At 43.8% G+C, this 23,064-nt stretch overlaps 1 protein-coding gene across 1 annotated transcript; it reads right to left on the bottom strand.

Moving 5' to 3' along the window:
• Nucleotides 1-41: 41 nt before the first annotated feature.
• Nucleotides 42-22,793, bottom strand: Slc18a1 (solute carrier family 18 member A1). The gene is made up of 16 exons (XM_048330673.1): nucleotides 22,757-22,793; nucleotides 20,194-20,419; nucleotides 18,419-18,782; nucleotides 17,514-17,572; nucleotides 15,133-15,216; nucleotides 14,138-14,230; nucleotides 12,551-12,640; nucleotides 12,293-12,336; nucleotides 9,439-9,499; nucleotides 9,248-9,343; nucleotides 4,302-4,380; nucleotides 3,419-3,470; nucleotides 1,945-2,008; nucleotides 1,578-1,697; nucleotides 1,266-1,399; nucleotides 42-162 (listed from the first exon to the last, which is right to left on the bottom strand). Exons 2-16 carry the CDS (start codon nucleotides 20,315-20,317, stop codon nucleotides 49-51), a joined length of 1,578 nt encoding a protein of 525 aa, XP_048186630.1. The 5' UTR covers nucleotides 20,318-20,419; nucleotides 22,757-22,793; the 3' UTR covers nucleotides 42-48.
• Nucleotides 22,794-23,064: the final 271 nt, after the last annotated feature.

The following is a 23,064-nucleotide window of genomic DNA, read 5'->3' as shown; positions in this document are numbered from 1 at the left end:
TCCCAGCCTCATCACCTCCCCTGAGACAGGGTCCCCTTTCTGCCACCCCTATTCCTCACTGTCGGCCTCCTCATCGCTGCTCTCCCCCAGCGGAAATTCCTTGGTGGGCTTCTGAGTTGCGTACATCCGGGTTTCCATGGGGCAGTCCTGGCTCAGAATAGCCTGCAGCAGGAAGCAAGAAAAGAAATTACTGTGTACCATTGACCAGCTCCCGAATTGCTCTCCTCCAGCTGGCTCATCCAAGCCAACCACTGCTTAGGAGAGACTCACAAGTAAGTACAGTGCTCTCCTTCTGCACAGACTTCCCAAGTACCTGGCATATCAACCCTAGTCAGGACCAATGACTAATATATGCTTTTAGCTGATTCCTGTTAATGGTGGTACAAGATACATCAGGAAGCTGGCTCAAAGTGGCACCATGTCTATCAGAATGTTTCTGCCTCGGTTCCTTTAAGCAGTTTCTATACCCAGCCCAAATTCACTCAGGGCTCCAGAAGCTCATGCTGCAATAAGAGATGAGATTTGGAGGTATGGTTCATTTAGATGGTAGAATATCAGCTAATGAGCAAGAAGTGTCAGGTGCAGAGTTTGATTCCTAGTCTCAGGGAAATAAAAGAAGAAAGTATCTTATCATTTCAAATATTATGACATAGATCTTGTCCCTGAATTTTTATATTTTAAAAATGGCCTGTCCAAGCATGGTGAAGCATACCTGTAATCCCAGCAATGGGGAAGCAGAAACAAGAGGATTATGAGTTTACAACTAGCTTGAGCTACATTGAAAAACCTTGCCAGAGACAGACAGACAGACACAGACACAGAGACACAGAAAGAACTCCATAAGGATAATGGCGGATTCAAGTGAATGAGGGAATGAATGAATGAATGTGCACAGTGGAGTCCCGACCATTTATGGAAGAGATAGCTTGCTCATTCACACCTTGCTAGTGGCTACAGTGATTACAGAATCACTTGGACAGATGTCTTTGTCGACATCCTGACCCCAACTCCAGGTGAGCTTCCCATCTTCCTTCCTTCTGTATTTAATACTCATGTAAGAGGGAAAGTGATTTCTTAGAGACGAAATAAAAAGGCACAAAAGCAGGATAAATATGAAATAGGTATCAGAAAAGCGGTAATGCAGAGAGATAATCAAGAGGGAAACAATGAGTGCAAGACCAAAAAAAGTCGGGGCAGGGAGGGGGCAGAGTGTAAGAAACGGGCATGGGTTTGCGGTTAATTTGTTAGCAGCAATAGTGCCTTACAAGCTTCTCCTCCTTGGCTGGGGGACTCCGCAGGAAGTAACAAAGAGGAGCATAGACCATGTTGATGACCCCAATGACGACCATGAGCCAGGGGAAACCAATCACTCGCACAATGGCACCCCCGGTGGATGGGCCTGTGAAGGAGAAGTGGAATTCGCAAGCGTTATATGAACCTTGCTAGATCCCCTGTAACACACTATCCCAGGGGTAGTGGGGGACCCAGAAGATGCCCTAGCATGATGAACTTGCCCACAGTAATGGGACATGGGGGCCCTTGCTCTTGGATGCTCCCCTCTGTCCCAACCAACATACCTATAGCAAAGCCTACACAAAAAGCCACATCAGCGATGGCATAGACGCTCCCGTACACCGAGGTGTGGCGTAGGTCCACCAGGTGTCCCATGATGGGCATGAGAGAGGAATCCACCATGCCTGCAGCCAGAGCAAACAGGATATAGCCGGTCAGCTTGGCCTACAGTTGTGGCATCCCGGCCCTCTGTCTCTCCATTTAACCCATTCCCTTGGCCTGTGGCCTCCCACGTAGCATCAACAGATCCCCACTCTACCCTCCTGCTTCTGCCTGTCGACCTGCCTCTTTGGATATGAAAACATGGAGGATTATCTGACTCAAAGGCAACTTTCAGGGGCTCCTTTTGTGACCTCTGAGGGTACGTCTTACCTATGGCAAAGCCAAGGCCTGCATTGGGACCAATGAGACCAAAAATATTGTGAGCCATAGGAACCTGCAAGGGGAAGGAAGACAAGTTCATCAGGCTTTGGGATGGCTGGGTGGGGGAGGGTGCAAAAGGTCCCCACATGAAATGCCACTGTTAAGTGTGTTCATGTGCCCTATGCATCATTTCTCAGTTATTACAGTAGGAAGATGAATCTTTACCTCCCCTTTGGGTATACAAAATCTGACCATTCAAGCTAAATTGCCCTCTCCAAAATTGCAAAACCTGTAAGTAGCAAGAGCAAGTTTGAGTCTCTGACTCGACTCCATTACGTTATAACCATGGTCCTCTTCTGCTGTAGATGGTTCTTCCTCATCCTCTACCCTTCTGCACCCAACACACACTGCCCTCATTCATCACATGATCCTTCCCATTGCTAACAGCAGCCCAGGTTAAGCCCCTGGTTTCATAGCCATTGGAGCAAAAAGACAGAACAAAGAATTTAACAGCCCAACAACTGGAGGGACAGATGTCAGGGTTTGATATGTCACATCTGCAGGCTATGATACTCGTTCTCATTGCCCACCCAACTCGCTAATAAATGTTTTCCTTTCCTCTTATACAGATTCTTTACTTCCTTTCCTAGGCACCCAAACCCACTAGCACAGAGTATTTGCCCCTCAAAGGTTTAGCATAGCTGTTAGGTATTCGCAGCTGATGACAATTCCAGGGGTGATGTCCCAAGAGGTGTTTATAGTTATCAATAGCACTGGCTAAGGCTCACTGAGAGCTTACCACCTGCCCATAGTGTGCTTCAATTTCAACTCTGCCCACCATCCTGGAGATCCTCTCTACAGAGATGAAGATCTTAATCCAAGTAGCTCAAAGTCACTGAGAGCAAGTGGGGATGCTGGGATGGAACCCTGAGCTCACACTCCTTATTGTGACTCCCAGCCCTCTGTGAACATGGTATTTGGACTTTTGTACATCTGTTCTCAGCTCCCTCAAGCCCAGAAGCTAGTATACTAAAAATCTTCACTGGGATCTGAAGAAAATGAACAAGGCATGGAAGGGATCTTGGAAATGGAAAATCTCCTTTCTTTTATCTGCCAAATATTCTAAGGCTAGGGATTTAGGCATAAATTTTGGTTCTCCTATTAATTTGTGGGAACTTATGGTGACTTTATAACTTCATGAAGTCATAAAGCGTGCCACTTGACTGACATAGACACGAATACATCTCTTTTCCTAAGACCACACACGCAGACATAGAACTCAGGCTGCTGCCCATTGTCTTTTCACTCCCTTACATCCTTCCTTTCAACGGCACACCACTTCCACTGGTAGCATCTCTCTAATTCCTGCCCGCTCAAAAATAACTTTTTTTGACAGCCCTTGTAAAAACGCAACCCTCTACTCATCTCAAAGGAAAAATAATCTTACAATGACTGGCTCTCCCAAGTAGGCCTTATTACTTACACAGAGCAAACTGGTCCCTACTACCATCATCCCAAGCAGAGAGCAAAGCCACCTGGAAGAAAAACATCCTCATCAAACAAGGTCATCTGCCACCCTGACCCATCACACTGAAGCGAATTTTACCTCTCTCGGACCACTTAGTACCCAATCTGCCCCTGTCCTTTCCTCGTCCCCATCTCCTCCCTAGCTTCACAGCTCTTTCCTTAGCAGAGGCAAGTTGGGCACAATGGATCATATTCAGTAGATGTGAATCTGAAACAGTAGATTTCACCCATGGGAGCAGCCCTTGAACTCGATTTGTGCTGTTTCCTATTCCCCCTACCTTTTCACATTTTATTTGGTCTTACAGATCCTTCTCTAAAAACACACCCCCCACCAAAAAAAATCTTACCTATAGTTTCTTATGACAATGCTTTTAAATTTATTCTACAGGTCTTTATGCTGGACTTTGAAGATAAAATTAAAACTGTAGTTACTTCCATTGCAGTGGAGGAACAAACACAAGACTCCCACGTCTTGATTCTCCTCCTATCCCCTTGATGGCTCACGATAGAATAGCCTGGGGTCCCGCAGGACAGTTAACAATCAGTGCTGCAAAGCACATACTCCTTTCCTCATCGCTGTTTTCTGTTGGGGTGATCTCATTCGGGGCTCTCCTCATGGATGTACTGTCTGTCCCACTGCCGTAGCAGTCAGCTCAGGAAAATGCTTTTCCCCTGTCGTCCTCATCACCCATCCACCACTCACGCTCCCTGCAGGGAGTTTTCACCACGATGGATTGGACCTAACTGTTGAGTGTCAGAGAAGCTACCGATCCTCCTAAGTGCAGGGCCAGCCTCGATCCCATGCCTCAATCCCTCTTCCCAGATCCCAGGTTACATACCGGCCCATCTTGTTGGCCAACACGCCAAAGAGGTTGGTGCCGATGAGATAGGATACGCTGGCAGGCAAGAAAGCTAGACCTGTTGAAGAACACAGATCCTCATCTTAAGATGTGCCCAAGTTAGTGAAACATGTTTGTCTCCCCCCCCCCCACCCTATTACCTTCCAGGATCCCAATAGTTAATGCGCCTAAGACTTTTGCCCTAAGACGTTTGCACAAGGAGCCCCAGTGAGCCCTTGATGTGTATAAAAGATGCTTAGTTGCTAATAAGAGAACGTGAATTTCAGAGAAAAACATACAGACTTTCTGGGAGGTCGAATTCCTGATTTGTTATTTCTTCTCTCCTTCTATTGCTGTGCTAGGATAAGTTACTAAACCTTTTGGAATCTCGCTTTCAGAAAAAGCAAAGCTATCATCATGTCAGACCAAGTTACAGAGAGAACTCAACTGGATAATAGTTGCACAAGTATTTATAAAGTGAGGCTCTGGTGCACGTGCCTTTGTGTGACAAAAGGGTGAGATACTCTGAAAACACATTTTAGGCCATCATTTTGGGGGCTCAAATTGTGGTTTCCTCCCTTGTAAACTGTGGCCTGGAACAATTTACTTACTGCCTCTCTGAGTGTCATTCATTCATTATCTTACCATGGACCAGATATTCTTGGAGCAAAGGACAGAGCAGTTAAGACAGACACAGAGCCAAGTGGAAAGGCCATGCAGCACTCTGAGTGGAGTGATGTAAAACAGTTATTTTGGACAGTGGAAAGAAATATATAATGAGGGACTCCTAGGAAAGGTGTTTATGTCAAACCCCACTTTCGATTTGCGACCACAAATATAAAGGTGGGAGCTGGGTACGGTGGTACATGCTGAAAACGCCAGATACTCAGGGGGCTGAGACAGGAGAATCATTAGTTTGAGGCCAATCTGGAGAAGTCAGAGAGATTTTTGTCTCAAAATAAATGGAAAGAGACTGGGCATATAGCTCAATAGTAGGCCGCTTGGCTAGCATCTGTCAGACCCTGGGTTTAATTCCCCAGCATTGAGAAAATGAAATCAATAAGATAAGTAAAAATTTTAAATGGATAAAATAAAAATAAGGTGAGACCACACACCCTCCAAAAGCTACTCTACTGCTCCATTCTGCTGTTGAGGTGCAGAAAAGGATGAGCAGCAACCAGACAACTTCAGAGGGGAAGTGGGAACATGCGTAGTGAGAACAGAAAAAGAAACCAAGGCCAAGAGACAGCTGATCACAGCATGATCAAGGGTTATGGAGCTTCTAGAACTCCTGAAGTTAAGTCATAACCAGCTTGCTTAGAATTCAAATTCCAGAGGTGATGTCAGTAATAGTAACAGGAAGACAAGGTGATAGGTAGGAGTGATTGGTTCAAGTATAGAGGAGAAAAAAGAAATCATCACAAGAGAGCAGATTAACAAGTGGAAGAGGGGCTGGGGATATGGCCTAGTGGCAAGAGTGCCTGCCTCATATACATGGGGCCCTGAGTTCGATTCCCCAGCACCACATATACAGAAAATGGCCAGAAGTGGAGCTATGGCTCAAGTGGCAGAGTGCTAGCCTTGAGCAAAAAGAAGCCAGGGACAGCGCTCAGGCCCTGAGTCCAAGTCCCAGGACTGACAAAAAAAAAAAAAAGTGGAAGAAGCTGGGCTGGGGATATGGCCTAGTGGCTAGAGTGCCTGCCTCGTATACATGAAGCCCTGGGTTCAATTCCCCAGCACCACATATACAGAAAATGGCCAGAAGTGGCACTGTGGCTCAAGTGGCAGAGTGCTAGCCTTGAGCAAAAAGAAGCCAGGGACAGTGCTCAGGCCCTGAGTCCAAGCCCCAGGACTGGCCAAAAGAAAAAAAAAAAGTGGAAGAAGCTTAGATGTTACTAGAATTAACCACCTAGTTATCAAGGCCCTTGCTATGGGAGTGGAATTGGAAAGAAGAAGTGTGAAGGCTCTAATGAATGAGGAGGAATAACAGCAGACTGTTGTATTAAAGAGAAATGGGGAAATGGTAATCTAACTGAATGATCCCTGAAGTAACTGGGGGAATCTTTGAAGGAGAACAGAAATGTTTTGCAAGCAGCAAAGAGCAGCCAGACCTGGAGGAGCTAGAACTTCTGTTGAAAGAGCGACAGGAAAATATTCTCAGCTGGTGCCAGATATTAGGAGGAGAGGGTGAGATTACAGTGACGTTTGCAACAACAGGGCATTTTGAAGAGCCAAGGACTTAGAAAAGCAATGGAAAACCGAGTCCTTGGCTCTCCAGAGAGCCTTGAATTCTCCAGAGTGTGGACTATTGGAAGTGACAGGAGCGAGCCTGATTCTGGAATTACTCTCTTACTTCCTATCTGATGAGGTAGCCATGTATTGCCATCATTTGGACTCAGCCTCCCAAACTGTCATCCACATCCTTCTTTTCTGCTTTATAAATTCAGCCCGCTCAAGTATTTTATTATAGTAACAAAACTTACACAGGGAAATAGTCATTCCTTCTAGATAGGTTGGTCATGAAGCATTAACAAAATAGTACATATCAAGTATTCTGAGCAGTGTCTGACACAGAGGAAGTGCCCTCGGTTCAATGCCTTCATTATTATCATCATAGCTAGTGGGTAGAGAGCAGGATTTTAATCCAAGATTCTCTCTAAGACTATGTGTTTCCACACCCACTAGTGTGGTAAGCACAGGCTCTGGCTTGAGGGATCAGTCTGATAGCAACAGTGAGTTTTCTTGGCTCTTAATCTTCCCTCTGCCTCTCTGGACCTGAAGGAAACAATGTAGCCCAATAAAAAGCAGCCTGGCCATTGATACTAAGCCCAACACCAACAGATCTCCAGGTACCGGCTGCAAGCTTGTTTGCTTTTAATATTCTTTTGTATGGAGTAGAAGGGAAGTATACTTTAGTGTGTTTGACTTCTCTTATCTTCACAGTGTGTCAATCTGTTGCCAACTGTATCTATTTATTTATGTTTAATTGCTTTTTTTCAAACAATTAGAGGTTATGAGTACCCAACCATTTATCTAGGAATAGGCTCCTCTAGGAAGCTCCTGGGCCTAGCTCTGTCTCCTTGACATCTCTGCAAATGGGTGTGCAGTTTCCTAAATGAGATTTGCCTCAATCCAGGTGGCCTGTTCCTCACAAGCCAGCCACAGCTCATATTTCATCAGCAATTTGTGCCCCTGACTACGTGTCTTTCGACACATGCAGACTGGTCACAGCTCGTGGCAGATTACACACTGATGGGTCCATCAAGACAACTTAACCAAAAGCAGTTATGAAGATGGTAATCATCTGTGTTGACTGAGTCCATAACCTGTGCACAGTGCTAATCCATCGGAACAATTCAATTTGTCAAAAAGTCTTAGAAAAATATCTCCATTTTTATTTTCAAATAAAAGAAGACAACGGGGGTGTGGTAGTGCATTCCGCAATCCTAGCCTTTGTGAGGGTGAAGTAGACAGATGACCAGTGCCTCTGCTGTCATCTTTGGATAAACCTTTGTTGCTAGAGTTTACAAATGCAGACAGCACTGAGGAAAGCTGTCAGAGGTACTGGTAACTGGGGGGTAGGTAATGGGTAACCAGCAACTGAGGCTGGGAACTGAGCTTCTGACAAAAGCTGCTGGGAGCTGCAGATGCCCAGGCCCTCTGGAGCCTGAATGGCCAGAACCTCAGGCAAGAAGGGCCTTATCTGTACTGAGCACCAACTAACTCAATTAGTTGTTGTGGTCAGAGACAATTGCAGCCCAGAAAAAATTCAATTTGGGGCTAAGAGAGCAGCTGGAGCCTTGCTTAGAATTGTTCTCCACAAAATTAGATTGGGTGCTTTTTATTATTACGTGCTGAGCTGTATCAGGGTCTTATCAACCTGCTCTCTGGCCCCATAAACCTCTCCTTCCTGAAATGAGGTAGCCATTTGGCCTTCCTGCAAGAAACTGGAGCTCCTGCTTCAAGTTCAGATGAGACAGAAGGTCTTCATGAAATTGGGAAAGCTGTTGTCCTCTCTCCTAGGCCCAGAACTTTCCACCTGGTTGAAGAGTGCCATTGATTTCTGGGTGAGAGCCACAGTTGACTCACCTTGAGCACCCTTTATTAGAGGTGATAAAATGGAGAAAGGGTGGTGAGGTGGTGGGGAGAGAGAAGTATGGATGGTCAGTGGAGGTGCACACTGCACCTGCCCGTGGCACACAGTCTTCACCGCTTACACTATTTGTTCTTATACTTTGTCTTTGAACCGGATAGTATGTAGATGCCCATGTTTAGACAGGGCTAAAAAGTCATGAAAAAAAATCTCCATAACTACAGAAGCCTTAGTTTATATGTCACATCTGCCTCACTAACTAGAGGGAGAGGACTGGGGTTGTAGCACTGTAGAGTCCTTACGTAGTATGCACGAGGCCCTAGGTTTCGTTCATTCCCAGTACCACCCAAATAAGGGAACAAGAGTTCCACTTTTACCTATAATATGGAACCCATCGTCTTTAGCCTGTGTGCTTCACATAATTGTTGAAGCAATTAGGCAGAATGAGCTTTAAACTCATCGTTCATGTAAATTATGAAATTTATAATTCATACAAGTAAAAAGGGTTATCATGAAAAACAACAAGCGGTGGTCAGGAATTTAAATCACTTGTATGCACTTGCATAGCCGATCAAAGGAGCAGAAGCAAAAACCAACTACAAACCTTTTAATGGCTTCACCATACAGCTAGGCAGGTGCCCTCCAGCCCCCTGTTCTTTCTCTGATTGTTTTTCTGATAACTGTCCACCCTCTGAATCTGCCTCCATGAGAGATCGGTAATTCTACTACAAAGGGGGCTCAGGCACCCTCTGAAATACTGATGACCTGGGTTCGATGCTTCCTGGTTAGCTGAGGAAGGGCCTGTAGCACCCATTGGCTGCCCCAGCCTGTCATACGGACTGAGGTCACTTACCCAGTTGCCACTCGGGAGAGCACATGGTCTGCATCATCCAGATGGGCAGGGTGGGCTCCAGTATGGCCACGCCCATGTTGGCAAAGCAAATGGAACCTGGGAGAGTAGGGAGGATAGTTCTGTGAACCACCGTGGCCGCCGGGAGATGGGCTTTCTGGGCCTGTGGGATAGGGCGGCCAGAGCCAGCTTACCTGCAGCCACTAGGATGTAAGGGTCTTTGAGAAGCGTCAGGAGAGGAGTCCCTTTGACACTCTGAGAATATAGACAACAAAGAGATTCCTTTTCTACAGTGTTCACACACCTCTCAGTTTTCACAGCATCTGAGGATGTGCTCACAGGAACGTGGCCACCAGCTACATCAGCTCCATTGCTATAGAGACCCAGAAACCTACACCCAGAGAGAGAACATGTCCTTCCTGGAATCCCGGCGTGAACTGCTGTCCTGTGAGTCAGGCAAGCCCTGTGGCAGTCCTAGGGATGAATCCTGCCTCCCAGTGACAGATGGCCAGGTCACAAGGAATGGTAGCAAGGCCAGGGCTCAACAATAAGTGTTCCAGATCCTTCCCACTAAGACCTCTCTGGCCTCCATGTCTGTCTCAGGAGAACCACAGGCAGAACACGGAATCCCCAAGTAAGCACAGAAGCCCTACTCTCATCAACACCATCAGTAAGCCCAGTTATCCCAAATCTTCGCTTTAACTGCTTCTGAGCCACTGGATTGAGCAGCAGAAGAGCCAGGTTAAAATGCCAGTCTTGTAGCACAGCAGGAGTAGCTGTGCTGGTGACAGCCCTTCATCCCAGCCCCCACGGCCACCACCTTCCTTCCCACGTCCCAGACGTCCCTCTGCCCTCACGGTCACCTTTGCCTAAACTGCCTTCCGTCTCTCTCCACAGCTTCTCCTCCTCCCCATTGTTCAAGGTCAAGTTTCAGATACATTTGCCTCCTTCCTGCCGTGTTCTCAGACTCAGTCACTGGAATCTCTTCCCCTTTCTAACTTCCAGATCGTCTCTGGGATCTACTACATCCTATTTCATGAGAGGTTTAAGAGCTCTGACATCAGAACCCTCTTTCCATACACACAGCAATGGACTAACACATATTGAGATACTAAAACCAAATGATAATGCCTTTATCCCATATATTTTTTAAAGGAACTGATATAAAATTATCCATAAAGAATCTGAATAAATCCTGTGATATAACAATTGCACCTCTAGGAATTTAAAAAAATTACTGTCAACATTACAAGCACACACATGGTTATTTATTTATTGTAGCACTATTTGTAAAGGCAAAGTACTGAATCTATGTAAATGCTCAAACAGAAACTTGAATGAAATGTGATAAATATATGCTCACATGAGGAATCTAAAGCTACAACAATAATGAGCTGGGTGCTGGTGGCTCACCCTTGTAGTCCTAGCGACTTAGGAGGCTGGGCCCTTAGGATTGTAGTTCAAAGCCATTTGATGCAAGAAAGTCCATGAGACTCATCTCCAATTAACCACCAGAAAATTAGAAGTGGTGCTATGACTCAAAGTGGTAGAGTGCTATCCTTGCACAAAAAAGCTTAGCGACAGTGCCCAGGCCATGAGTTCAAGCCCTACAACAGAGAAGAAAGAAAGAAAGAAAGAAAGAAAGAAAGAAAGAAAGAAAGAAAGAAAGAAAGAAAGAAAGAAAGAAAGAAAGAAAGAAAGAAAGAAAGAACGAACTCTAGGAAGTAATAATGCCTGTCTCCAGAATATACGTTAAGTGTGAGGAAAAAATGGGGAATGCAAACAAGAATATATAGTAAAATGCCTAGGAATGTAACATACATGAACTATTTGAGGAGGGAAAGGACAAAAAGGTAAGAAAAATTAAATTGATTATATAAGTAAGGGTAAAGGAGGGTAGGAAGTTCATGAGGGACTACCATTCTCTGAGTGTACCTTTCAATAACTTTGACTTCTAAATGATACTGTTCCATATATGCAAAAATTAAATTCTATTAGTTTCATGAACTATTTTGTATTTGTGAGCATCCAGCTTATCCTAGGATCTCCAGAGCGGTCTGCTTGCTGAGTGGATCATTGCTAGCAACACAGAGGTGGCCCAGTCACTAGTGACAGAACCATCTGGATGATTGTTCCTAGGCCTGGGTAGGTGTTAGACTGGTGCTGGAACCAAGCACCTTCCAGGCCTGGAAGTCTAGGCAGCATGTCTTTGGTGTTCCTTGATCTGAGGAGTCTTAGGTGGGTGGTAGCCTTGGACCCCTACATTCTACATCCACAGTCAGTTCCCCAGGGATGCCAGGCCCCAGCCAAGGGGGTGAGGTGAGGTGGAGCTGTCCCTCTCAAATTGTCACTTGTGTCACTGTGCCAAATTCTTTCAGGAGCTTCTCTGTTTATCTTTTATTTCTCCACCTGGAGAATGAGGCTAACCATAGTCCTTGACCCATAGAATGTATGTGAGAAAGCACAGAATGTATACTAGGCAGAACTTGTGGGCCATCAAGAACTTGTGCAGTTGGAATTACCTCCAAATGACTGGATGAACCATTGGAGGCAAAGAACAGATCTTTAGGTTGAACAATCCCATATTTTATGCATTTTCTTATCTATCCTTCTGTTTGTTGAGTAATTCAACCCAATGTGGGTTGACATAATTTCCCAGAACCATCTTTGACTTGAAGTCAGACAGACACCAACTCTGAACTTTTCTAGCTGTGACAGCATGAGGTTCTCTTAGGGATGCTCTCGGCAGAAGTCTGTTGTTAGAAGAAGCCTATCTGGAGGCCTCTCTAGTATTTACTCTCTCTGACAAGAAACTTTTTGTTTATTTATAAGATTATTTCTCCCACTTTTGTCCAGTATCAAGCCAGACTCCTTTGCCATCGCCCATGCTACTCCAAATACAACTCTATCTGGAAATTCAAGAACAGTTCTCACCATCCTGACTCTATATCCCTTCACCTCTCTCCCGAGGGTTCGAGAGGCATGCTGAGGTACCAACCCTCAGCCATTCTACATATCTCTTAGTGATGAAGCTTGATGTTTACATACCTCAGGAGAGACTTTAGACGGCTGCAGGATACAAAGCTGGAGCACTAAGAAAGAAGAAAGACAAAGAGAGTTTAATTTGCCCTCTGATTGGCCAGGGGTTCTAACAACAGTCATATCGCTACCATATCATAACTCTCTGCATTTCCTCCTTCCTTATCCATCTAAACTTGGCCAGGCCTGCCATTAGTAGTCAAGTTTGACACCACAATATAATGTATCCCTTGCTTTAACCTGCTTGGGGATATAATGGTAACCTACTTCCATCCAGAAGTGCCAGGAAAGCCAAGACGAGAAATGGAGCAGACTTCCCCACAAACTCATACATCACACTTCCAAAGGGAGCACCGACTGGAAAGACAAAGTCACAGAGAGCGTTGAGGTTCAATCCAGCCAGTGAGACAGAGACGAGACTCATCCATAACACCCAGTGAGCATTACTGGAGACCTCTTAGGGATGGAATTCCCTCTGAGGTTCTGGAGGTTCAAAGATAGAGAAGACCTGGTCCCTGTTCCCAAGGAACTCACTTTGTACTGAAGGGGCATGTTCAACGTACGGGGGGCGGGGTGGGACAATTAATTCAAACATGGCAAAAACTCAACAGTAAATGGTGGTATTACCAAATGCTATGTAAGCCCAGTGTAGTGAGTCAGAAAGACCAAGTGACTTGTCTTTGCCAAGTGTAGTACATGTAAAGACATAGGTGTCAAGAAAGAGTGTGTAGGTGGAAGAAGAAATCCAGTGGGTTTTTAAAAATTATTATTATGTACACTTAGGAGAGGAAGAAAGAAGCTGGGAGTGGGTGAGGCCACTTAGTCAGGTGCTCTGAATATCCAGAGGAGGGGTCTACTTGGCCTTGTGGCCTAAGGAGAAATGTCAGTGACAATTAGCTAGAAGAGAAGCACCAGCAGCTCAGAACTCCTGGGTACCATGTAGGATCATACAGGAGGCTGATGCCATGTTCTAAACAAGGAGGGGTAAGGAGCTGACCTTGATTTGTTGTAGAGTCCACGTCCTAGACTCATTTATTTGGGAGTGGCTGTCAGGAAAGAATCCAGAATACATCAAACTTTATGGTTGAGTGTTACATGGATACTACCAAAAGGAGTGCTCTGTTCTCACTTCTCTCAATGGTGGTAGAGGGCAGGAAATGGACCATGGAAGAGACTGTTGGCGTCTTTCCAATGAGCTTGTAACTTCTAGAGGGCAGGACTATGTCTGATCTTCTTACTCCCATGCTCTTTGTGCCAGCATTGTCCTAAATGCTCAGCAAAATAAGTGGCTTTTTTGATTAGTTAACCTATATAGATACAATCCATATAATCCATATTCAAGGGAAATATAACCATTGGGTTTCTGAGTGCAGAAAACAAGAGTCTTTATCCTAGATCTGGCTTCTCCTGGATGAGTGACCTTGAGGGCTCCTTGACCTTTCTTATCCTCATCTCTATCCTGGAACAATCATTTGTCCTTCATGGGATGGCAGTAAAGAATACGAGAGATTATATTTATGATGAATTCTGCAGAGAATCTGGAAAAGGCTTGCTTTCATGTTGAAAGCACTGACCAAACTTGGAAACAGAAGTGAAGCAGGCATTCACCACTAACTTGGGGAATTTCACTGTCTTGGACAGGCTGATTTTCAGGATGCCCTTATAGGCTACTTGACTTCTTAAGGGGAAAGAAAATGTCATCTGTCCTTAGTGGAATTTCTGAAAGGAGAGGAAGGGAAGAAAATAGTCATTATCTTCCATGGTTTTGTTAACCCCTGCTTCCTGGAGCCACCTTTGAGGGTGCAGGAGTACCCCCAACCTCCTGAACATAAATCTCCATGCAGGTACACTTACCCAGCACTCCCAAGGCCAGGCCTCCCAAGGCAATTCCCATGGCTCTTCCTCTCTCATAGTCATCAGTGTAAACACTGGCTAGCATCCCAAGACCTGAGCAGAAAATGACAGTGCAGTTGGCACATGGGAGATTTCTGTGTGGCTGTCTCAGGACCCTTGGTCCCTGTCTGTTATCTCTTGAGTGACAGTTTTAGAGAGAGTTTCAGTTTGTGGGGTCTTACAGAACTGAGCTCACAATCTGGCAAAGACCAATACCCCTTCCCCCATTGGTTCCCTAAATTCCACAATGCTCATTCTTTGCATTAATATTGTTGGAAGTACAAAGGATTCTGGGAAGTTTAACAGAGAACACCCATTGTCTAGTTATACAACATTTCACAGTGTTCTGTCATTTCTAGCACATTTCCATGTTTGAGGTAGCTATGGAACAGTCTAAGGAAAGAAAAACTATGAATAGGGGCTTTTCTATTCAACACAGTTCCCCCCCCCCAAAAAAAAAAGAGAATCAAAACACTGGGCACCCAGGACAAGCCAGGGGCTGCCAGTACAAGGCAAGTGTGCCCTCAGGCTATTCAGTCATGTAAAATGACAGAAAATATCAACGATGAAGGATTCCTGAAATATTGTAAATGACGATGTTAACAAACTAGGATGACAATGACTGGTATAATTGGTCCTATAAAATAAAAGTGTGAAGAGAAGTGGCCATGATGTGGCAGTGAAAAGGAGCCTGATCTACTTCATAATTCCCTGGGCTTCTTCTGACCTGAGTGAGCTGCACTGAATAGCATCATGGGAAGTCAGGGCAGGCTTAGGGATCTAAGCAATTCTAAAATTATCTTGTTCCAGAAACAATTTCTACCTACCAGGATGGTGCTTCCCTTAACTTTCCCATATAAATGTTATAGGCTCTAAGATAGTCACTAGTGGTAGAAAGGAGTGTGTGTGTGTGTGTGTGTGTGTGTGTGTGTGTGTGTGTGTGATGTCAGTTTTACCTGCAACAGATGAAAACGATGATCCAATGCCTTGAAGGGTTCGAGCCACAAACAACAGGGCATAGGTGCCAGAAAAAGCAAACACTGGGCAAAGAGAATAGAAAGAATGCTTCGATTAGCAAATTACCTTGTATTCTCAGCCACCAGATGGCATGCCCACGATATGGCAGAGATGAATCATTACGCATATGTTTGAAGAAAGCAGGGTGGTGTTTACTTTCTGTTCTTCAAGTTATCTTTCTTATCTCCCCAGTCCTCAATCATAACTGATTTTGAGCTGGCAAGAAAACTGAAACACCATCAACACATAAGCTAAGTCACCACTTACTGGATGGATAGGTGTCCATATTTTGTGCTGAAAGTCTACCATCCTATCTGCCAAATTTGAGGAAGTCCATAAAGCCCAATGCCCAAAGCTGGAAACCACTCCATTGTCTCTATTTTTGAATCCTTTGCTATATCACATTGATGGGCCACATTCCTGGGCCACTCTGGGTCATCCAGATTTATTTATATACATATATATAATATATTACATATATTATTTATTACATATATACATACATATATCCTATATATCTCTCATATATATGTATGTCATGTGCATGTCAAAGAATGTAGGCATTGGACAGACAATAGCTTGTGATCCTATCAGATCCTTCTCTTATCTTACGTTGGAAGATCTGCTGAGCACCCAGATCAGCATTTATTATACCATATTAAGTACAGAGCTCCTCTGCCTGACTCTGTAGCAGATATGAAAAACCAAAAGTCTAATTCACACCCTTAAAGAACTTGTTTGTTGGAGACTGTCATACATTAAGCTGAGAACCAAACAGGAATATGTTATGAAAAACTAAATGATAGGGTATTGTTGGTCAGATTGTTAGGTTCAGACATGTCTCATTTTCCATGCTAGGATGATGTCTCCTTCAAACAAAAGAATCTCTCCCAAAGTGTCTGAATCAGAGGAATTTTAATCCTCTGCCTATTCATTACTGGTATCTTTAGTTGTGTTTATGATCTTGTTCAGCTTCTTCCCGACATGATCACACTGAGCTATTTATCGTCTCCCAAACATGCACATTCTTGATCTCTCCCCTCCTGGCCTCCAATGGCCTTTCTCAGCCTTTCTGATTACCAGTCTGTTCAAAGTCCACCATTTCTCTTAGAGAATTGGGTGACGAACTTATCTTGCTTTGCTCAAGACTCTTCGTTTTAAAATGGAAAGTTTCCCATTCTTTCTAGCAACTCCTTCTATCCCAGGCAAATTAGGAAGGTCACACACTGTATTCAGAAAGATCAAAATAATTTTGTTTTCATTTTGCATTACTAACGTGGGCTATCATTTAGCTTCTACATACATGGCACATGGCTTCCCAGTGGGTGGTAATGGGCACTCTAAAGCACGTTAATCAACTCTAAAGGATGATATAGAGGCTAGACTAGCCACTAAATGCATTTTCTTTTGACTAGAATTAGACCATTTCAGTACAGTTCCTATGGTGATTTCATGAAAACTGTTATTATCTTTGATGAATATAGTTTTGCAGATTTTTAAAAAAGCTTTTAAAATGTAAGTTCCTGAAAAGCACTTTATGATAAAGATAAAGACTTTGGTTCCACTGCCAAACTGATAAGCTCTAGTTTCTTTACATTAAAAAAAAGCACATCTAGGGGCTGGGAATATGGCCTAGTGGCAAGAGTGCTTGCCTCGTGTACATGAAGCCCTGGGTTCGATTCCCCAGCACCACATATATAGAAAATGGCCAGAAGTGGCGCTGTGGCTCAAGTGGCAGAGTGCTAGCCTTGAGCAAAAAGAAGCCAGGGACAGTGCTCAGGCCCTGAGTCCAAGGCTCAGGACTGGCAAAAAAAAAAAGCACATCTAGGGTGTTAATTGACATGCCCAAGGCTGCCAGCAACAGGTGCCAGAATTAGAATTTAAGCCTGGTCAGGCAGTCTCAGAGTTGGATCTTTTCCTACCATATCTACCCTGATCCATCACATCTTCAACCATTGGGCCATCTTGTGAGTTGGGGAAGCAGATACTTTATTCCACTTCATCTAGAACATGCACATTGGAGAACTCAAAAAGTGTGCACATGTGCATGTGTGCACACACACACACAATCATATACAAACAATACCCTTGATTCCCACAGAAGTAAGTGAATTATCTATTGTAGCAGAACAGACCATTCCCAATGAGAGTAAGTTGCTATTAATATTCTAGTGCCCAGGCTAGACATGGCTAAAATTCACATGGCTGTCCTGTCAACCAAATTCCTAGCTACTCTCTGACATTGTTGGCTGCACTGTAGTCACATGAAAAACATCAAAGTATTTACTGAAGAGAAGAAAGTGGGAAGGAAGTTACTTACTCAGTGTGGAGAGAAACATGGTAACAAAGCCAGCAAACATGGGAATGTGATAGCCAATCCTAAGAGGAATCCAGAAGAAGATCTCATAAAATAGGCATTCATGTGATGGGACTACATTTTTACTGTTAGTAGGAACGGGAATGAATTCATTTGAGCACATGATAGAACATATCTCTGAATGCAAAGTGTGGAAATAGAAAATAACATGTTAATGACTAGAAACCAACAGACAAACATGCTAATTTACCAGTAGACCAACATCAAAATCTTTTCCAGAAAGGTTAACCTCCACATGGTGTATGTCTCTTAAAATGGCAGGATAAAGCAGAATCACTGGGTCAAATATGTAATTTCAGCCAAGTGGGAGGCAGAAATTGGAAGGTGACAGTTCAAAGTCAGACCGAACAAAAAAGTTCCTGAGGTTCCCCGTCAACCAATGGCCAAGAACAGCAGTGCATGCCTGTCACCCCAGGTCAGCACTAATAGGAGTATGACAGTCCAAGCCAACCTGAGCATAAGGCAAGAGCTTTTCTTGAAAATAACCAATACAAAAATTGCTGACAGTGTGACTCAAGTGCTAGAAGAGCCTAGCAAGAGCAAGGCCCTGAGTTCAAACCCCAGTACCATGAAAAAAAAATAAAGGTAATCCCAGACATGATTACTCAGAAGCCAGAGCCATTAGAAGCCATTCCCACCTACATACTTCCTAAGTCATGTTCAGCAGTTTACAACTGTTGGCCACTAGCTGCTCAATCATCGCTACATCACCAAGAAAAATCCAAAGCCCCTGAGTAACATTTCAGCAATAACGTTTCATCCTCAGGGATCACCAGTTGTCCTCCTCTCCTCTCCCAAACACCTGTTTGAAACCTCAGCTTCTGCTATTCCTGGGCCCACTGAGCTACCTGTTGGTGAGAGGTCCCACGAATGGGTTGACCAGAAGTTGCATCAAAGCCTTTGAAGCAAACAGAACCCCAACTCGCGTGTTCTCTTCCTCCAAGAACTCTGTGCCTTGCAAACAGTTGTTTTTATGTGCCCAGCTGGCTTCAGTGATTGGAGGCCGGGTTGGAACAGCAGAGCCATTTGCTAATGCTGTGCCAATGAGTGCACTTTCTTCCACAAGCATGGTGGTATTGTCAAAGAAGGAGAAGATGATGGCGAAGGTAGCAGAGGTAGGAGACTGCTGGGGGATGATGGGATTGCTGCTGGCCAGGGAAGAATTGGCTTCTTTGAACTCTGTGGCATACAGGAAGGTGGGCACGATGGGCACTAAAATGAATAGAAACATGATGAGGACTGAAGACAGAACTCTTTTTCAAATGTATTTGTTTACCACTGCTAGGAGGTCTGATTTTTGTTAAGGAAGACGTCTAAGTGGCATCATGTAAATTCTACTAAGGGCCCTGTCGACTCCAAATATCCTATTAGCTAATGAACAAAAATTCAGCATCATACAGTTGCTCTGCTTGGATTTGTGGATTCTGTACTGTATAATTTGCGTACTCACTCCTATCCATTATAACCTGATAATCAATTTGCACACAGAATTGGGCAGAATGGGAGAAATTTGGAACTCTGCCTTCTTGTCACATCGATCACAGCAAGACTTCCAGAAAGCTAAAGATGAGATATAAGAAACTATAACTCTGGGACTGTCTCATGAGGCTTGAATTCCAATTCTCTAGCACCTGTTGCTAGTAGCCTTGCATGTGCCAGTTACACTCAGAACCAATGTTCTCTTTTGTAAAGAAAATAGAACCTTAAAGAATCTGCTACATTTAGTTTAAGATTTTTGTCTATGTGATAGGTGTGTGTGTGTGTGTGTGTGTGTGTGTGTGTGTGTGAGAGAGAGAGACAGAGAGAGAGGATGTGTGCAGTTCCTCTAGAGGCCATAATTCAGTGTTTATTAATTCCATTTTCATAACTTTATAGAACATGACTATAACTACAGAACTATGAAGAATAATAATTATCTATAATGCAATAACCACTTATCTCAAGAAGACATTTAGGTAAAATCATACATTTTACTAATATCCATTTAGCCAGGCACAGGTGGTTCATGCCTGTAATCCTAGCTACTCAGTAGGCTGAGATCTTAGGATCATGGTTTGAAGCCAACCTGGTCAGGAAAGTCCATGAGACTCTTGTCTCCAATTCACCACCACAAATCTGGAAGTAGAGGTGTGGCTCAAGTTGTAGAGTGCTAGACAAGAGCCAAAAAGCTCAGGGACAGTGCCCAGGTCTCCCCCTCACCCCCCACGCGTGCAAGCACACACATCCATTCATACACTGACATAACATAACATAAAATTTGTGAGTGTCAGCTGGAAGAGCATGACTGAAAAAACTTCAAGGAAGAGCAGATAAGGGGTGGCATAGGAAAATACAGTGTGCTGGAAAGGAACCATAATGGTAAGATACTCATTGTCCCAAAGGCCACAGCACCTTGGGAGGACAGAATGGAGAGGAAGAAAGAAATGAGGCCATTCTGGCACAAGGGCTTCTCTTTTGGCCAGATGCCTTCCTGCCCTTTGACCCTCCTTCTCGTGAAACCTTAGGAATGACCAGAAGTTCCCTCCAACCCCCTGCATCTTGTGATTGTCTTGACTGCTGGCATCAGGTGTGGTGTGTGTGCTGCCTGCCAGTGTCGGACAAACAAGCATGGAGACCAACATACCCACCACCGTCAGTAGCATGTTGTCCAGGAGCAGAGCGACAAATACCACCACCAGCACCAGCTGGCGAGACTCTCTCCCTTCCTTCAGTGTCTGCTGAGGAGCTTCCAGAACAGCCCGGAGCATGGTGAGGTCTAGCCTGGGGTGGGGTGCAGTCTTCTTCAGGTGCTTAGGAAGGACACTGCTACAACAGGTCTTCCGTTACCTCTTTCAGAAGGTGGAGGAAATCTGCCTGAGTGAGTAACTCACTGCTAAAATGAAAAGTGCAAAGGATGGCTAGCAATTGGGATGGCATTGGTGAATTCTCAGTCCTTGTATCTCTGTTTATTTCTTTTCTTTTTTTTTTTTTGCCAGTCCTGGGCCTTGGACTCAGGGCCTGAGCACTGTCCCTGGCTTCTTCCCGCTCAAGGCTAGCACTCTGCCGCTTGAGCCACAGTGCCGCTTCTGGCCGTTTTCTGTATATGTGGTGCTGGGGAATCGAACCTAGGGCCTCGTGTATCCGAGGCAGGCACTCTTGCCACTAGGCCATATCCCCAGCCCCTGTTTATTTCTTATGCATCTCAGCAACTCTATACTTCCCAGAGTACCTGCTAAGTAGCATGGCTTGTTTACCAGAGATTCGTGTTTGAGATTTTGCTAGCACATAGACAGATGCCACAAATCACCTAGCCTGTGTTTGTCAGATGTCAGGCATTTGCTTCTCACCTTGAGAGTTTAGGTCTCGCCTAGATTATTACTAACCTCCTCATTTACAATAAATCTTCACTTCTGAAATACTAAGGTGCCATTTTTTTAATCTGTGCAAATAAGTTGTGTTCTATATCACTAAACAATTATGGTCTAGATTCTATGTAGTTCCCCAAAATCTCTTTAGGTGGCACAAGTGTGACTCATTGACCACTGACAAACATTGGTCTTAACCAAAACTGTCATCTCACAGTTTAAAAAAAAATCAGAGATTCAGAAACCTAGGTGATTTGTCCTGTGCCACACAGTTTGTATCAAATGAGAGTGAAATCCCAAAAGTGTCTGTTCCTCCTTTCCTTTCCTTTCTTTTCCTTTCCTTTCCTTTCCTTTCCTTTCCTTTCCTTTCCTTTCCTTTCCTTTCCTTTCCTTTCCTTTTCTGTCCTGTCCTGTCTTTTCCTTTCCTTTCTTTTCCTCTCCTCTCCTCTCCTTCCCTTCCCTTTCCTCTCCTCTCCTTTCCTTTCCTTCCTTCCTTCTTCCTCCTTTCTTTTTTCCTTTCCTTTCCTTTTCTGCCTCTCTCTCTCTCCCTCTCTCTCTCCCTCCCTTCCTCTCTCTCTCTCTCTCTCTCTCTCCCCTCCCTCCTTCCCCCTTTTCTTTCTTCCCTTGGAGCCCAGGCTGGCCTCAAAGTTGCAGTCCTCCAGCCTGAAACCCCAGGGTGCTGCAGGTTTTCAAGTTGCACACTTCTGCTCCATCATTTCCCCTTCCTCTGTGGTATAAGAATTGCACTAGTTCTTTTATTTAAGCTGGGGACCCCTGCCCAAGAAGTGTTTTATTTACTGTGCACTTTTACACACAATAAATCATATGCTACCATTCACAATTAATTTTGTATTTAAGATTGCATATCATTCATTTGTATTACGTCACTTTATCCCCAGTTAGATAATCACAGTTTCTGATAAGATTTTCCTTTTCTGTTAGGTGGCTTCTGTAATGGTATCAAAAATATCAACGTTTGAATTTTGAACATAGACAATTGTCATGAAATGAATCTGATTCTAAAAATTGTATATTCTTGGATTTTGTAATTCTACTTAAAAGGACCTAGTCCTAAAAACATAATATGAGTTGCAACCAAAGATTCGTGATCAAAATGATTAAGTATTAAATTATTTTTATTAGTGAAAAATGGAATATTTCAGATTCATGTATTCAAATAATTTTAATGACTTAGAAAATCTTTTCAAACTAATATTAAGCAGAAAAAAGATATTAAATTGTCTTTGTGGCTTGACCTCAATCACATAAAAAATAAATATGGGTACACATTATTAAAGGACTAGAAAGATACAGAACCAAATACTATTTCTGATCAATGACTTAAAATACCTTCTTTTTTCTTTTGTCATTTCCAAATGTTCTATAGTGAACTAACTTCATAACCACAAGAAGTAAATAGTTTGAAATCATTATCAAACAGTTCAATGTCCGTCTTAAATGTTAAAATTACCCCAAGCACTGAGCTAACCTGTTTTTAGACTAGGCTAGAAGCACATCTTCCATAATGTAGTTCAAGTAATCAAGCTCTCAGAAAACCAGATTCCTAGGTAAACTTTCACCAGGAACAACATGCACTTCTGGAACACCCTTCATTCCAAAATCCTTACAATCAAAGGGATGAAAATAAGCCTTAAAGAAAAATGAAAACTAAAAGATGTTAAGGAGAATAAGGAAAACAAACAACTAAGACAAACAACCCCAACACCATCAAGAACTGGCCAGCATATCAAAAGTAAACTTGATAGTCAAAAATCTTTTCATAAGAGACACACATTAGAGGGAATTATTAAATTTTTCTGAAGAGAGAGAAAAACATCTTACCTTATAGCCCATGTTAGAGTAAAGCACTCCTCGCGATGTTGGCAGCTGTTAGTTAGTGAGAGAGAGGACTCTCTTCTCTGAAAGTGGATGCACTGATAGATTTATTGCCCCACCTGTTATCTGAGGATGCTGTGTGTGTGTGTGTGTGTGTGTGTGTGTGTGTGTGTGTGTGTGTGCCCTTTGTCCACAAAGATTTAATTGGAAACTCGGCAGGTTTCATTCAGACCTGAAGTTTCCTGCGTCAAAAGCAGGTAGGCAGGACTGAAAATGATAGAAGTGGGTTGGGGGGGGGGGGTTGGATATTATTC

The sequence above is a fragment of the Perognathus longimembris genome, chromosome 21 (assembly GCF_023159225.1).
Source record: "Perognathus longimembris pacificus isolate PPM17 chromosome 21, ASM2315922v1, whole genome shotgun sequence".
In the NCBI taxonomy this organism is placed as follows: Eukaryota; Metazoa; Chordata; class Mammalia; order Rodentia; family Heteromyidae; genus Perognathus; species Perognathus longimembris.
Note: the sequence above shows the minus strand (reverse complement) of the source record. Positions and strands in the feature narration are given on the sequence as shown.